At 42.4% G+C, this 16,948-nt stretch overlaps 1 protein-coding gene across 1 annotated transcript in view; it reads left to right on the top strand.

The window, feature by feature from the left end:
• The first annotated feature begins 721 nt into the window (after positions 1-721).
• Positions 722-16,948, top strand: part of LOC139453801 (dual oxidase 1-like) — a 58,983-nt gene continuing 42,756 nt past the window's right edge. Inside the window, exons 1-5 of the mRNA XM_071235266.1 lie at positions 722-861; positions 10,211-10,252; positions 11,993-12,058; positions 15,747-15,908; positions 16,580-16,767. Coding sequence (XP_071091367.1) covers positions 804-861; positions 10,211-10,252; positions 11,993-12,058; positions 15,747-15,908; positions 16,580-16,767 — 516 coding nt within the window. The 5' untranslated portion in view covers positions 722-803. The remainder of the gene's footprint in view (positions 862-10,210; positions 10,253-11,992; positions 12,059-15,746; positions 15,909-16,579; positions 16,768-16,948) is intronic.

The raw sequence follows: 16,948 nt of genomic DNA, 5'->3' as shown, positions 1-16,948 counted from the left end.
GTTACCTCCAACCCGTCAGCTTGTTACCCCCCTCCCGCCAGCTTGTTACCCCGATCCCACCAGCTAGTTACCCCCATTCCGTCAGCTTGTTACCCCCATCCCGCCAGCTAGTTACCTCCAACCCGCCAGCTTGTTACCCCTATCCCGCCAGCTTGTTACCACCATCCCGCCAGCTAGTTACCCCCATCCCGCCAGCTAGTTACCCCCATTCTGCCTGCTAGTTACCCCCATTCCACCAGCTATTTACCCCCATCCCGCCAGCTAGTTACCCCTTTCCCGCCAGCTTGTTACCCCCATTACGCCAGCTAGTTGCCCCTATCCCGCCAGCTAGTTACCCCCATCCCGCCAGCTGGTTACCCCCATTCTGTCAGCTTGTTACCCCCATCCCGCAGCTTGTAACCACCATCCCGCCAGCTAGTTACCCCTATCCCGCCAGCTTGTTACCCTCATTACCCCAGCTAGTTAAACCCATCCCCCCCCCCCCCCCTTTCTCGAGAGCGATTAACCCCCATCCCGCCGGCTAGTTACCCCCATCTCGCAAGCTAGTTACCCCCATCCCCCTAGCTACGTCCCAATAACGCATAGCACTACAATACGACTTTCAACAATCACATGCTTACTGTGCCCATGTTCTACTCTACGAATTCGAAGCGTTTTCAAACAAGCAAGCGTATATACATGCATATTTAACAGGTCACGTGTCGAATGAGTTTCATAGTAATTTACTTCCTCCTTGGTAGAAACTCCAGCAGAGCGACATACCAGCCCTCTATGTCAGATTGCTAGTCACCTCAAGCACCACCATGCTATCATGGAAGACGGTCATCCTATTCTGGGTGTTAATATTCCTGGGAAAAAACGGTATGTCCATATATATGTCATATATATTTACTTTATTTTAGAGTTGGTAGCGATTTTGATACATTGACACAGACTATGCCTGTCACGCACAGAACGCTGTGTGACATGAAGACATCAACATTGATCTTAGAACATACGAAACAAGTATATCTTAAATTTCTCACGCTCTAAATATATCCTGTGTTGTGGACCCGTCTCGCTCACAGCAGCTATGAGAAACGCAATTGTCCAGACATTAGACAAACCTCTGTGTATATTGTCACCCTGTATTTACTGCAGCTACTTAAGAGGTTATACTTTATATGGTAGCTTTATCATAACATTTGTGACGCTGTTCGGTAGAGTACCAACACTGTCGATTGTTCGATACACACAGTGTAGCTCTGTGCAGTTATGCAACGCTGCACATTGGTGAACACTTTGTAATCGCTGTACAACGCAGATTGTCTTCGTTTGCGCAATACGGTCAACCCTTAGTTGTCGTATTGCGCATATCTTGTTCTTTTCATGTTTAAGCCTGGCCCGGGTTTAATGGATGGCCGACTACCGGCAAGACTTTAATTGATCGTTTAAATACGTTTTTGTCGATTATTGCTATTATTATGAGACCAGATTAACCTTTGCACGTAGTACCCGAATGACAACCACATTTCATATGCTTTAATAGCCTTGAAGGACAACTCTGGTGTTCTCATCCCCATAGCATACAGGTTCTACAATGGGTGCCTTCAGTTATGTTTACGTGTAAGTAAGCACACCGTAAATCAAAGTCTCTAGAGCTCTGGAGCTTCTAAAAGTGTATGTTTGTGACCCTGCTTAATCCTGATGTTGTTGTCACGATTCGGTGACACAGGAGCTATTTCTATCTGTTTTTATCTGTTATACCTTTTTATCCGGATATAAGCAGTAAAACTGAAGGTTTATCTCTTGCCTCACATCTGCCCTTCGACCCCTGCAATCCAGTGTTTGTTCTCTAGACCATTATGCTACACCGGTATACGTCAACGTTGTATCGTGAAAGGCATCCGTCAACACACTGACTGCGCACCATAGGCAACGTGTTGATCTCACTTCCTCCTTGGCCTGATGGAGTTGAATCCCGATAACGCCCTCCAGTGTAGATCAACAACAAAACGATAAATGACACGATACAGGAATATAGTGGAGTAGGTGGAGGAATAGGTGAAGTAATAGATGAAGGAATAGAATGAGGAATAGATGGAAGAATAGATGAGGAGTAGATACCACCATACATCTAAAGCAAGATGCGGATCACCCAGCACTGTGGCCGTCATGAGACACCCGATGACAATGCAGACCCCAAGTCTCCAGTCAGGGTCGGATCATATACTCTCATCACCCCAGTCCACTATTTGGAAGACATAATACTATTACTAGTATTCGAAAACTTCATAACACAAGCATTTGCCGTGTAGGAAAGTAATAGCGTGTACTGTTGTACATTCAGAGTCATAAATACTTCTTTCATGTAATGGGTGGGTTTCTCGTCGGGATAACGCAAACGGGTAAAACGATATCCGTTAGGGTCATATGCGGATAGAGATGCAAATATCAAAGGTCAAGTAGGAACTACTTTCACTGTTTATAAACAAACATGGAATCTTTCGGCGATTGCGTCAGAATTGTCTATCGGGAATCTGGAGAGAATACTGGGATAATTGCTATCATTAGGAAAAGCACAGTCTAATATACTGAAAATCTGTGTCTTACTGTGACGTGGCTAAGGCATTTTACACGTTTTGGCAACTTTGGAGAAACAATTTTGCGAGGACACTAGCCAAGCGGGATCACGTTCCATTATCTGCGGCTTTGAACCTTTTTCTGCAAATTAAAAAAGTTGGATTTGGCCGCAATTTATATATCATGTTGAGATATCACTTGGGTGAAGATGCAGGTGGTAAGATACTAAATCCGTACGTCACACGTATGTCGTACAAGCTTGACCTCGTTTTATTCGTTTTGGAGGGGATAACCGTGACCTCTGTCACAACGGAACTACTTTTTTTCATTCATAAAATCTCATGAAAGTGAGGGACATTTATACACACTTTACTAACCAAACAAGATAGTCACACGCATCAACTACACTTTGCATTCTGTATGAGTTATGCACAGGGCTAGTACAGACATTATATAATCGAACTGTATCCATTTGCAATGTACTACTACCGATCGATCTAGGGTCCCCATGAACGTGACGCACCCATCCAGTTTCTCGACTTTCAATTTGATTTATCATAAAAGGATAAGCGTGGTGAAATGAAGTCAGTTTTAACTCTCTGGATATATATCTGGACTTACGTTGGATGCTCTGGTTGTGCCGTCAGTGTCCCCATTCGAAGCGTATTTTGTGGCATTGTTTCGTGAGGTGTTTGTTCATGAATAAACATACGTATACACGACTGCACGACCAGATCACTCAAAGTGAACAGTTCCGATACAAATCATTTTGTGGCCCAGAACATCCTAAATGCGAACGATAACATTCCCTAGCGTAAAACACTGTGAGTAAATCACGGTTGTCTTTTCTTATTCCGATGGTGACCTTGCCCTTCGTTCGAAGCTGTCACTGACATGTAAGCAAACTTGAGTTTGTTGATTTTACGTTTTCAGTATCGGGTCGCACAGTTAACATGAATGTCTTTGGCAAGCACTCTTATTACCCTCTTCCAAAATGGTACGGACGGGATATATATTCAGCTGATAGATCAAGGAAACCGCAAAATTTTGATTGCACAGCCGGAACTCCGCCGGTGCGAGTGACCGACTGTTTGTCCGATATACAAAGCGCGGCGCTAATTGACTTTTTAGATTTTCTAACAGATGTCGTGCGTACTAACAACAATTACCATAAGTTGAATAAATTCTTAAAATAAGATCTTGAGCGTTGAAGCTGTCATGTTTGCACACACAACAGCAGGAACATGTTGTTAATGCATATGCATAGAAATGTCAATAATGCCTATATTTGGGCATATATCAATATTTATGCACAACCAGATTTGCAACCGGTTTCAGTTTAATCTGTCAACGAAAGAAAGTTTTTATGCATTTATACTTCAATACATATTTTGACATGGATTATAAATAAAATACGTATACAACACTAATTCTCGTTAGATACCATTTGTACGAAACTCGTGAACTATCTATGGCTTTCCCACGATCAGATACCACAGAAAGTCCACTCGTTTCGTAAAAATGGTATCTAACGAGAATGAGTGTAGTATTCACTTTATTTCTACATTGTAGATATCGCTGCAATGAAATTGTATCACAATACTTTGCAGATCATTGTGATTGGTCATTGTTACCATGACGTCACAATCAAATGACATCACTAATGGCTCTGCTACTGAAGCTCTTAGCAGTACTTTTTATACTTAGACACTGCTTATTACTGTCTACAAACGAAAAACGTTGGAGTTTGGTTTTACACCGCTTTTAGCAATATTCCAGCAATATCACGGCGGGGGAAACCAGAAATGGCTTCACATATTGTACCCATGTCGGGATTCGAGCCCGGGTCTTCGGCGTGACGAGCGGACGCTTTAACCACTAGGCTACCCGACAGCCCCAAAAAACGTTGGAAGAATGATGTTGGATGATCAATAAAATCTCACCCGAGTGTCTTTTGATAACAAATATATCAACACTCGTTGATAAAAATGGTGGAAAAACTCCACTTTTCCACATTTATAAACTCGTGTTGATATATTTGATATCAATAGACACATGGGTGAGATTCTCTATATGTTCGAATTGTTTCCTTGTTTCGTTTCGTCGCTGGGGGTACATCTGACTGCACTTCGAAACGTTATTACAGGCCGACTGTCAACGTCTGACTGTGGCCGCGACGTTTCATGGACTAGAGTTAGAGTAGCGTCCCTTTGATAAAAGGCAGTTTCTCTATCGGACAGACCGATGTATTGCCGCGAAAGGCAAGTGTGTAGATGTGCGTAGATAATTGTTGTTTTCCATACATGTAGTTACGCCACTGTGTAAGAAACAGGTTTCAGCTGGAACTATATTGGCTACTGTCACTGTACGACTGACACAGCACTTACCCTCTGACGTGATATATATTATGATCAATGTGCACTTTCCAGGAAAACTTGCAATGAGTGTGAGAGATGGGAAGAGATTTTCGAGCACAGAATTAAACACTGGCATTATATGATGAAGGGGTAATCACGCTTGTGTGTTTGGAGATGGTAAATAGCCTGTATTAGGAAGTATAAAGCTCGCCAAGGCTTCCTTGTATGTTCGAGCAATTATCTTACAGTTTTAATAGGTGTAGGTTGACTAGTGCATAGAGCAAAGTGAGCCTCGCGTCAATGCCTCTCCCTGGGGTCTGTCTCGTCAGTAAAGTAAGCCGCCATTAGGGGCCCATCATTTCATATTGGTTGGGTGGTTGGATGTGAGGAACCGTGTCATTCTTGTGGCAGAGAATTTCTTTGTTTTTCAACAATATGAAGCATCAGTAGATTTTTCGAGCAATTTCGTAGTTCCCCACGGGTTGATAAATTCAGTATTTGATCATGGCATACACCATGCAATACTAATTTTGGCCCAATGTGGTGTTCTATCAACCAAATCTTTTTGGGTACACAGCGATTATCTGTCGTTGTGGTCATTTACGTCAGTTTGTGGACAATGGGTGTCACGTCAGCTGTTGGATTAGGTCCAATGTCCCTGTTGTTTGTGAACATAAATAAAATACAATGTATGGTACAGTGAATGTTTATCTGTGATCAACCAATCCCGCACAACTTCCTCCATTTTCTTCCTATCATTTGAAATGTAAATAACTGTAAGATAAGCAATGCTGTTAAAATACCATGAACATCCACACACATATTTACATATGAATAAAGGCTTCCTTTTCCTTATAATCAGATAAACATCAGATAGGGCCACATCAACACAACCATTGCAATGTCTTCACAAATCACGTACACGGACTTTTAAGCTGGGCATGCGCGTGTTGTTCCACCAATCACAGGCCGCCCCGTCACTCAACCTTAGCATATCAACGGTGTTCCTATTCAGTGTGGACCTATCCAGTGTGCACCTGGTGTATATATCGCTATTCAGAGTGCACCTGGTGTATATATCGCTATTCAGTGTGCACCTGTTGTATATATCGCTATTCAGTGTGCACCTGTTGTATATATCGCTATTCAGTGTGCACCTTTTGTATATATCGCTATTCAGAGTGAACCTGTTGTATATATCGCTTTACAGAGTGCGCCTGTTGTATATATCGCTATTCAACGTGCACCTGTTGTATATATCGCAATTCAGTGTGCACCTGGTGTATATATCGCTATTCAGTGTGCACCCGTTGTATATATCGCTATACAGAGTGCGCCTGTTGTATATATTGCTATTCAACGTGCACCTGTTGTATATATCGCTATTCAGTGTGCACCATGTGTATATATCGCTATTCAGTGTGCACCTGGTGTATATATCGCTATTCAGTGTGCGCCTGGTGTATATGTTGCTATTCAGTGTGCGCCTGGTGTATATATCGCTATTCAGTGTGCACCTGGTGTATATGTTGCTATTCAGTGTGGGCCTGGTGTATATATCGCTATTCAGTGTGCACCTGGTGTATATATCGTTATTTAGTGTGCACCTTGTGTATATATCCCTAATCAGTGGGCACCTGGTGTATATATCGCTATTCAATGTGAACCTTGTGTATATGTCGCTATTCAATGTGCACCTGGTGTATAAATGACTATTCAATGTGCACCTGGTGTATATATCGCTATTCAATGTGCACAGGTTGTATAAATGACTATTCAATGTGCACCTGGTGTATATATCGCTATTCAATGTGCACAGGTTGTATAAATGACTATTCAATGTGCACCGTGTGTATATATCGCTATTCAATGTGCACCTTTTGTATAAATCACTATTCAATGTGCACCTTGTGTATATATCGGTATTCAATGTGCACCTTGTGTATAAATCACTATTCAATGTGCACCGTGTGTATATATCGCTATTCAATGTGCACCTTGTGTATAAATCACTATTCAATGTGCACCTGGTGTATATATCACTATTCAATGTGCACCTTGTGTATAAATCACTATCCAATGTGCACCTTGTGTATATATCGCACGGAGCATGTCGAGGGTGATCAGTGCGAGCACGGCGCCTCTACAGTTGACAGTTGACCCCTTCGCTCGGCATTAAGGAACTGAAACAAGGACTAGTCGGTTCGGAGTCAGAATACAGAATACTGAGTGTAGTAATCATGTTAAACTGTGCTATGGTCTCTCAGTGGTCTAGCACTGTAAATCCGCATAGTCTGCACGCACGCACGCACGCACGCATACATAGCTCTGACCATGACCAAGTTAATGGAAGGGCGTGTCTGCTTGTTGTGGGGAAAAAAGCTAATATTGAAAAGACGACTTTGATGCAGAAACGCAAGTGTGGGAAAGAAGGAATCAAATGTATGCAAATAATCAACACAAAATATCTACCATTTATCTTTTGGTGTTATTGTTATATGTTTTAATATCTAAGCTATCTCAGGGACCATGTGGTGAACTGCGTGGCCTATGCATAAGTTTTCCTTGGGGCTGTCGTATGTCCATGCAATCTTCTGGACCGGCCGTACTAGTCGTGTCCGTTATCTTAGCTACCATGCTATACGTATGTAGTGATGGACCAAGGTAGCTATGTAAGGTGTTGATGACACTTTCAAGTTGGCTGTCAGTCTGCCTTAAGCTCAATCATCTGATCACAGACGCTACAGACCGTGCGTACACGACGTGTGACAGTATGTCTTTATGAAACGCATGTATCTGCAATCCTAATACGGCATGTGGACAGAAGTAGATTAGGCAGAACACTTCGTCAAGTTGCCGCAGATGAACCTTTGCTCAACTACATCAAGTGTATTGACGCAAACATGCATTGACGTGTATTGACATGCAAAGATTAAACCAGAAAATTAAAACCACTTGATAGTAGTGAGTGAGAATGGTTTTACGCCGCTTTTAGCAATATTCCAGCAATGACACGGCGGGGGACACCAGAAATGGCTTCACACATTGTAACCATGTCGGGATTCGAACCCAGGTCTTCGGCGTGACGGGCTCCCCGACCGCCCCACCACTCGATAGTAATTGTATTATACTGAAGAAAGCAAACCCATGGTCCATGTTTGTGTTTTATTCCCTTCTCTTCCTTGCAGTCAAAGTGAGAAAGTCCAAATACCGTTTGTGTCTGTCCTAGCGGAAATTGTTGACTGAAGACAGGAAGAACTGTCATTCTTCTCTGAAATCCCCTCTCCCTGTGATAAGCAGAAGGTGACACGCCCACCTCCCTACACGTCCGGTAACCGGATCCGCACACTGTCGTGAACTTAATAGATATCAACGAGGAATAAAAGTGTCAGTTTTGCACCAGTGAGCATGCAACGGTCACGATTTATGAGGATTTCTAATTTCAAAGATCGCCTACGTGGTCTAGCTGTAGAGGGTCTGCCCGGAGACCACCTCCATGGACTAGCGGTAGACGGTCTGATGAGAGACCGTCTCCATGGTCTAGCGGTTGAGCGTCTGCCGGGTGACCGCTGTCTAGCTGTCTAGCTGTAGGGCGTCTACCCAGAGACCGCCTCTATGGTCTAGAGATACTGCGTCTGCCCGGAGACTGCCTCCATGGTCTAGAGATAGAGGGTCTGATGGGAGACCGCCTCCATGGTCTAGCTGTAGAGCGTCTACCAGGACGCCTCCATGGTCTAAGGGTAGTGCGACTGCCCGGAGGCGGCCTTCATTGTATAGAGATACTGTATCTGCCCGGAGACGGCCTTCATTGTCTAGAGATACTGTGTCTGCCCGGAGACGGCCTTCATGGTTTAGAGGTAGAGGGCCTTATGGGAGACTGCTTCCATGGTCTAAAGGTGGAGGGTCTGATGGGAGACCGCCTCCATGGTCTAGCTGTAGGACGTCTGCCCGGAGGCCGCCTCCATGGTCTAGTGGTAGAGCGTCTACCCAGAGACCGCCTCCATGGTCTAGTGGTACTGTGTTTTCCTGGAGACCGCCTCTGTGGTCTAGAGGTAGAGGGTCTTATGGGAGACCGCCTCAATGTTCTAGAGGTGGAGGGTGTGATGGGAGACCGCCTCCATGGTCTTTCTGTAGAGCGTTGAATAGGTCTAGCTGTAGACCGTGGAATAGTGGTGACGTAAAACCCCATGTCACCTAAAAATAACTATTTTCAACCCGGAAGTCTCTTGTCGCGGTGTGTGTGGGGGGGGGGTGGGTGGGGTGGGGGTGGGGGAGAGATCGGGAATGTCTTGTTTCTTAAGTACTTCTCCTTCGTGTCCTATGGTCTGTGTCATATCACACAACTGAGGTACAGACCTTGTGGTCCTATTGTTTGTGTCATATCACCCAACTGAACTACAGACCTTGTGGTCCTATGGTCTGTGCCATATCACACTAATGAGGTACACACCTTGTGGTCCTATGGTCTGTGTCATATCACACAAATGAGGTACACACCTTGTGGTCCTATGGTCTGTGTCATATCACACAAATGAGGTACACACCTTGTGGTCCTATGGTCTGTGTCATATCACACAAATGAGGTACACACCTTGTGGTCCTATGGTTTGTGTCACATCACACAAATGAGGTACACACCTTGTGGTCCTATGGTCTGTGTCATATTACACAAATGAGGTACACACCAGTTCTTTTTGCGGGTTTTAGTCCCCTCCCTGATTCGAACCCACATTTCCAGAGTGAGGCACCTTACTAGATTGTGTCGATGCGCGATGTACCCGGCTGAACTATAGATCGTGTTGTTCTGTCGACTGTGTCAGTGTAATCAGCTGAACTATAGGTTGTCTTGCCCAACTGTGTAGTACAGGAAGAGAATATATGAATGTCAACTTCTTTAGTTGCATGAAGGATCCGGAGTAAGCATATACTCCGAAACGTTGTGTTCCTCATAATACAGAAGTTGACATTGATATTCTCTTCCTCAGATCATGTGTATCACTTCTAAATGCCTTTCAAAGACCTGATATAGATTGTGGTTGTTCTGTTGTCTGTGTCAATCTAACAAAGTGAAAAATAGACCTCGTTATTCTCTTGACCGAGCAAATCTAACCAAACTAACTATGGACCTTGCTGTTCTCTTGTCTGCACAAATTTAACCAAGTGAACAATGATTTGCCGCCATGTTATACCCATTGCTGTGACGAGGTGAACTGCGAGTCTTCTTACCTGTTTCTCCATGTACTATGTACACCAAGTACTTGCGTTCATGTGTCCCCTCCTTGCTCCAACAGGTGGACACTCGCAGACATGCAACATGACGGCTTCTGAAGAAGGTAGGTCACAGATCCACCAGTTTATGTTCGTCAGTTTGACATGCTGTTAAGTAGATTTTACGACACATCCAACATTCGTTGCTAGATAAATCGGAGACCTGGGTCAATCTCAATTCCATCAAAGTTATGTTCTTGTAGACATAGTGTGTCATACATTAGTGCACTCTTTCTCCATGTATAAATTAGAACACCCTGTCTCCATACACTCCATTAGTGCTCCTTGTCTCCATGTATAAATTAGAGCACCCTTTCTCCTTATACTCCTTAAGCGCCTCGTTGTCTCGATGTATAAATTAGAACACCCTGTCTCCATATACTCCTTTAGGGCTCCTTGTCTCGATGCATAAATTAGAACACCCTGTCTCCATGTACTACTTTAGTGGTGCTTGTCTCAATGTATAAATAAGAACACCCTGTCTCCATATGCTCCTTTAATTTAGTGCTCCTTCTCTCGGTGTATAAATTAGAAACCCTTTCTCTATATACTCCTTTAGTGCTCCTTGTATCCATGTTTAAATTAGAGCACCCTGTCTCCATATACTACTTTAGTGTTCCTTGTCTCGATGTATAAATTAGAACACCCCGTCTCTATATACTCCTTTGGTGCTCCTTGTCTCGATGTATAAATTAAAACACCCTGTCTCCATATACTCCTTTAGTGCTCCTTGTCTCCATGTATAAATTAGAACACCCTGTCTCCATATACTCCTTTAGTGCTCCTTGTCTCCATGTATAAATTAGAACACCCTGTCTCCATATACTCCTTTAGTGCTCCTTGTCTCCATGTATAAATTAGAACACCCTGTCTCCATATACTCCTTTAGTGCTCCTTGTCTCCATGTATAAATTAGAACACCCTGTCTCCATATACTCCTTTAGTGCTCCTTGTCTCCATGTATAAATTAGAACACCCTGTCTCCATATACTCCTTTAGTGCTCCTTGTCTCCATGTATAAATTAGAACACCCTGTCTCCATATACTCCTTTAGTGCTCCTTGTCTCCATGTATAGATTAGAACACCCTGTCTCCATATACTACTTTAATTTAGTGCTTCTTCTCCCGATGTATAAATTAGAAACCCTTTCTCTTTATACTCCTTTAGTGCTCCTTGTCTCCATGTATACATTATAGCACCCTGTCTCCATATACTACTTGAATTAGGAATACATTGCTCTGTGAATTCAATACACAACATGACCAGCAATAAGCCTAGCACAACTTATTTCTACCTTTAAGAATCAGAAATACAAAAATACATACAAAGCATCACACACAAAATATACTACAACTAACCTTCAAATTAACACATCCATTGGATCAATGAATATAATTCTGAACAAAAGATCCATTCAAAATATACACGAAATGACTATGATGTACATACGTCAAGTGTAATATGGCAACTGCACCAGATCACAAAAAAACAAAGGTATACCTGTGGTCAGCTGTGAGGGACCACAGAAAACAATAGAGTAGTCTAAGCGTGTGGTGGGATACTGAGTGATGTGGGTGAAAAGCATGCACTGGTATGGTTAGTAAAGGCTGTATAAATAATAGACTGAATAAAACAGATAAGCTATGGTATTAATGTTTAAGCTGAAATACAGTTATATGGCAAAAGTAAGACATAGTAAATGAACTATGTACTTAATTCAAATCTGAAATAAAACTATGGCTACAATAGATGTATAACCTAACGTGTATGTACACAATATCACTCTGCCACATCTATGTTTCAGAGTTTGAACTTACTCCAGCTGACGGGTGGTACAACAATCTCCTTCATCCAAACTGGGGAGTTGTAGGTCAGTGACCCTCGCATGATGACTGACGCTTCCCGACGCTCTGCTGTAAACAATTGATGCGTTGCGTAACGCTCTGCTGTAAACAACTGATGCGTTACATGACACTCTGCTGTAAACAACTGATGCGTTACATGACACTCTGCTGTAAACAACTGATGCGTTAAATGACACTCTGCTGTAAACAACTGATGCGTTACATGACACTCTGATGTAAACAACTGATGCGTTACATGACACTCTGCTGTAAACAACCGATGCGTTACATGAAGCTCTGCTTTAAAGAACTGATGCGTTACATGACACTTTCCTTTAAACAACTGATGCGTTACGTGACACTCTGCTGTAAACAACTGATGCGTTTCATGACATTCTGCTGTAAGCAACTGATGCGTTACATGACGCTCTGCTCTAAACAACTGATGCGTTACATGACACTCTGCTTTAAACAACTGATGCATTACATGAAGCTCTGCTTTAAACAACTGATGCGTTACATGACATTCTGCTTTAAACAACTGATGCGTTACATGACACTCTGCTGTAAACAACTGATGCATTACATGACACTCTGCTTTAAACAACTGATGCATTACATGAAGCTCTGCTGTAAACAACTGATGCGTTACATGACACTCTGCTTTAAACAACTGATGCATTACATGAAGCTCTGCTGTAAACAACTGATGCGTTACATGACACTCTGCTTTAAACAACTGATGCGTTACATGACACTCTGCTTTAAACAACTGATGTGTTACATGACACTCTGCTGTAAACAACTGATGCGTTACGTGACACTCTGCTGTAAACAACTGATGCGTTACATGACACTCTGATGTAAACAACTGATGCGTTACATGACACTCTGCTGTAAACAACTGATGCGTTTCATGACTCTCTGTTGTAAACAACTGATGCGTTTCATGACACTCTGCTGTAAACAACTGATGCGTTACATGACACTCTGCTGTAAACAACTGATGCATTACATGACATTCTACTGTAAACAACTGATACATTACATGACCCTCTGCTGTAAACATCTGATGCGTTACATGATAATCTGGTGTAAACAACTGATGCGTTAAATGACACTCTGCTGTAAACAACTGATGCGTTACATGACCCTCTGCTGTAAACAACTGATGCGTTACATGACTCTCTGCTGTAAACAACTGATGCGTTAAATGACACTCTGCTGTAAACAACTGATGCGTTACATAACACTCTGCTTTAAACAACTGATGCGTTTCATGACACTCTGCTGTAAACAACTGATGCATTACATGACACTCTGCTGTAAGCATCTGATGCGTTTCATGATAATCTGGTGTAAACAATTGATGCGTTAAATGACACTCTGCTGTAAACAACTGATGCATTACATGACACTCTGCTGTAAACAACTGATGCGTTATATGACACTCTGCTGTAAACAACTGATGCGTTACATGACACTCTGCTGTAAACAACTGATGCGTTACATGACACTCTGCTGTAAACAACTGATGTGTTACTTGACGCTCTGCTGTAAACATCTGATGCGTTTCGTGACATATAAACAGCTCATGCATCATATGAGAGTATACAGCGAACTTCTCATGCAACATATGCCATTGTATTGTAAACAGATGCAACACATTACATTGAATTGTGAACAGTTGCTGCAACACATGACATTGTCATGTGAACAGGTGCAACACATGACATTGCATTGTGAACAGTTGTGCAACACATGATATTGTGTTCTAAACAGTTTGTGGAACACATGACATTGTATTGTGAACAGTTGGTCCAAACCATGACATTGTATTGTGAACAGGTGCAACACATGACATTGTTATGTGAACAGGTGCAACACATGACATTGCATTGTGAACAGTTGTGCAACACATGATATTGTGTTCTAAACAGTTTGTGGAACACATGACATTGTATTGTGAACAGTTGGTCCAAACCATGACATTGTATTGTGAACAGGTGCAACACATGACATTGTTATGTGAACAGGTGCAACACATGACATTGCATTGTGAACAGTTGTGCAACACATGATATTGTGTTCTAAACAGTTTGTGGAACACATGACATTGTATTGTGAACAGTTGGTCCAAACCATGACATTGTATTGTGAACAGGTGCAACACATGACATTGTATTGTGAACAGTTTCTGCAACACATGACATTGTACTTTTCACAGCTGGTGCGACACATGATATTGTTTTCTGAACAGTTTGTGGAACACATGACATTGTATTGTAAACAGTTGGTCCAAACCATGACATTGTATTGTGAACAGTTGGTGCGACACATGACACTGTATTGTAAACAGTTGCTGCAACACATGACATTGTATTATGAACAACTCGTGCAACACATGACATTGTATTGTGAACAACTCGTGCAACACATGACATTGTATTGTGAACAGTTGCTGCAACACATGACATTGTATTGTGAACAACTCGTGCAAAACATGACACTGTATTGTGAACAGTTGCTGCAACACATGACCTTGTGCTATATACAACTGATGCACCACATGACCTTGTGTTATATACAACTGATACACCACATGATATTTTGCCTTATACAACTGATACACCACATGGCCTTGTGTTATATACAACTGATGCACCACTTGACCTTGTGTTATATACAACTGATACACCACATGACCTTGTGTTATGTACAACTAATACACAACATGACATTGTGTTATGTTCAACTGATACACCACATGACATTGTGTAATGTACTACTGATACACCACATGACATTGTGTTATATACAACTGATACACTACATGACATTGTGTTATATACAACTGATACACCACATGACATTGTGTAATGTACTACTGATACACCACATGGCATTGTGTTATGTACAACTGATACACCACATGACCTTGTGTTATATACAACTGATACACCACATGACCTTGTGTTATATACAACTGATACACCACATAACATTGTGTAATGTACTACTGATACACCACATGGCATTGTGTTATGTACAACTGATACACCACATGACCTTGTGTTATGTACAACTGATACACCACATGACATTGTGTTATGTACAACTGATACACAACATGACCTTGTGTTATGTACAACTGATACACCACATCACATTGTGTTATGTACAACTGATACACCACATGACATTGTGTTATGTTCAACTGATACACCACATGACATTGTGTAATGTACAACTGATACACCACATGGCATTGTGTTATGTACAACTGATACACAACATGACATTGTGTTATGTTCAACTGATACACCACATGACATTGTGTAATGTACAACTGATACACCACATGACATTGTGTAATGTACAACTGATACACAACATGACATTGTGTTATATATAACTGATACACCACATGACATTGTGTTATATACAACTGATACACAACATGACATTGTGTTATGTACAACTGATACACCACATGACATTGTGTTATGTACAACTGATACACCACATGACATTGTGTCATGTACAACTGATACACCACATGACATTGTGTTATGTACAACTGATACACCACATGACCTTGTGTTATATACAACTGATACACTACATGAACTTCTGTTATATACAACTGATACACCACATGACCCTTTAATATGTACGACTGAAGCACCACGTGACCGTGTATTTATTGTACAGATGGCCAGCTGCTCCGGCGAAGTCCCACCGCCTACAGTGACGGCGTGTTTGAACCCTCGGGTCCCAATCGACCCAACCCTTTCGACATCAGCGACGCGGCACACAACGGAACAATTGGCAGGGGCTCCGAGAGAAGAAGGAACGCCTTCATGACATTTTTTGGTAATGAGGATTTGCATTGTCATGTCTGTCTCTCTGTCTGTCATGCATCTATCATAAGAATCACCCTTGTAGACATGTCTTTCATTTAACCGGAACGCACTGCGAGAACGCTACTTTTTTTTCAAAAGCGGAATTATCTTTGTAATATTTGATGTTTCCTGTAAGCCGACTTCTCTATCCGGCACGCCTGCAAGCATGTAAGCCGTGCATCACCCCACGGATTTGCATGCTTTCTTCTCCTCAATATCAATCGTACTTGTTACTGTCAATCGTACGTTTTACTTTCAATCATACTTCACACTATCAATCATACTTCTAACTATTAATCCTACTTCTTACTACCAATCTCACTTCTCACTGCCAATCACACTTCTCACTGCCAATCACACTTCTCACTGCCAATCATTTTCAAACTTTTCAATGTACTTATCGCTATCAATTTTGTTTCTCACTATCAATAGTAATTATCACCGTCAATCATACTTCTCACTATCAAACGTACTGCTCACTACCAACGTGTATACTCACTATCCATCAGCTGTCGCACAATCATGCGTAATTCTCAATATTAATCGTACTTTTCATTGTCAATCATAATTCTCACAATCAATTAGACTCTACATTCTACAATACTGTAGTCTGATCTCTCCATCCATTGACATCTAATCCAGGCCAACAAGTGGTAGAAGAGATCATGGATTCCCAGAGACCAGGCTGCCCGAGGGAGTTCTTCAACATCCCGATTCCGAAGACCCACAAATATGCTAAAGAACTGAATGTGCCGGACCCGGAGATGCCCTTCCTGAGATCCCGATACGACCAGAGCACCGGCTACTCACCAAACAACCCCCGACAACAGGTGAGACACAGTTTGCGCACTGATTACTGTCACCTCAACCCCCTGCCTCCCTTTGCTCCCCCTTCCTCCTCCTCTCTTCCCCTGCATCCACCTCCCTCCCTGCCTCCCCCTCCCCCCTGCCTCCCCCTTCCCCTGCCTCCCCCTCCCTCCCCCTCCCTCCCTGCCTCCCCCTCCCCCTGAC

This window comes from Haliotis cracherodii, unplaced genomic scaffold, assembly GCF_022045235.1.
Source record: "Haliotis cracherodii isolate W230 unplaced genomic scaffold, xgHalCrac1.p SCAF_1, whole genome shotgun sequence".
NCBI classification, from domain to species: domain Eukaryota; kingdom Metazoa; phylum Mollusca; class Gastropoda; order Lepetellida; family Haliotidae; genus Haliotis; species Haliotis cracherodii.
This window is presented reverse-complemented; position numbering and strand designations above follow the sequence as displayed.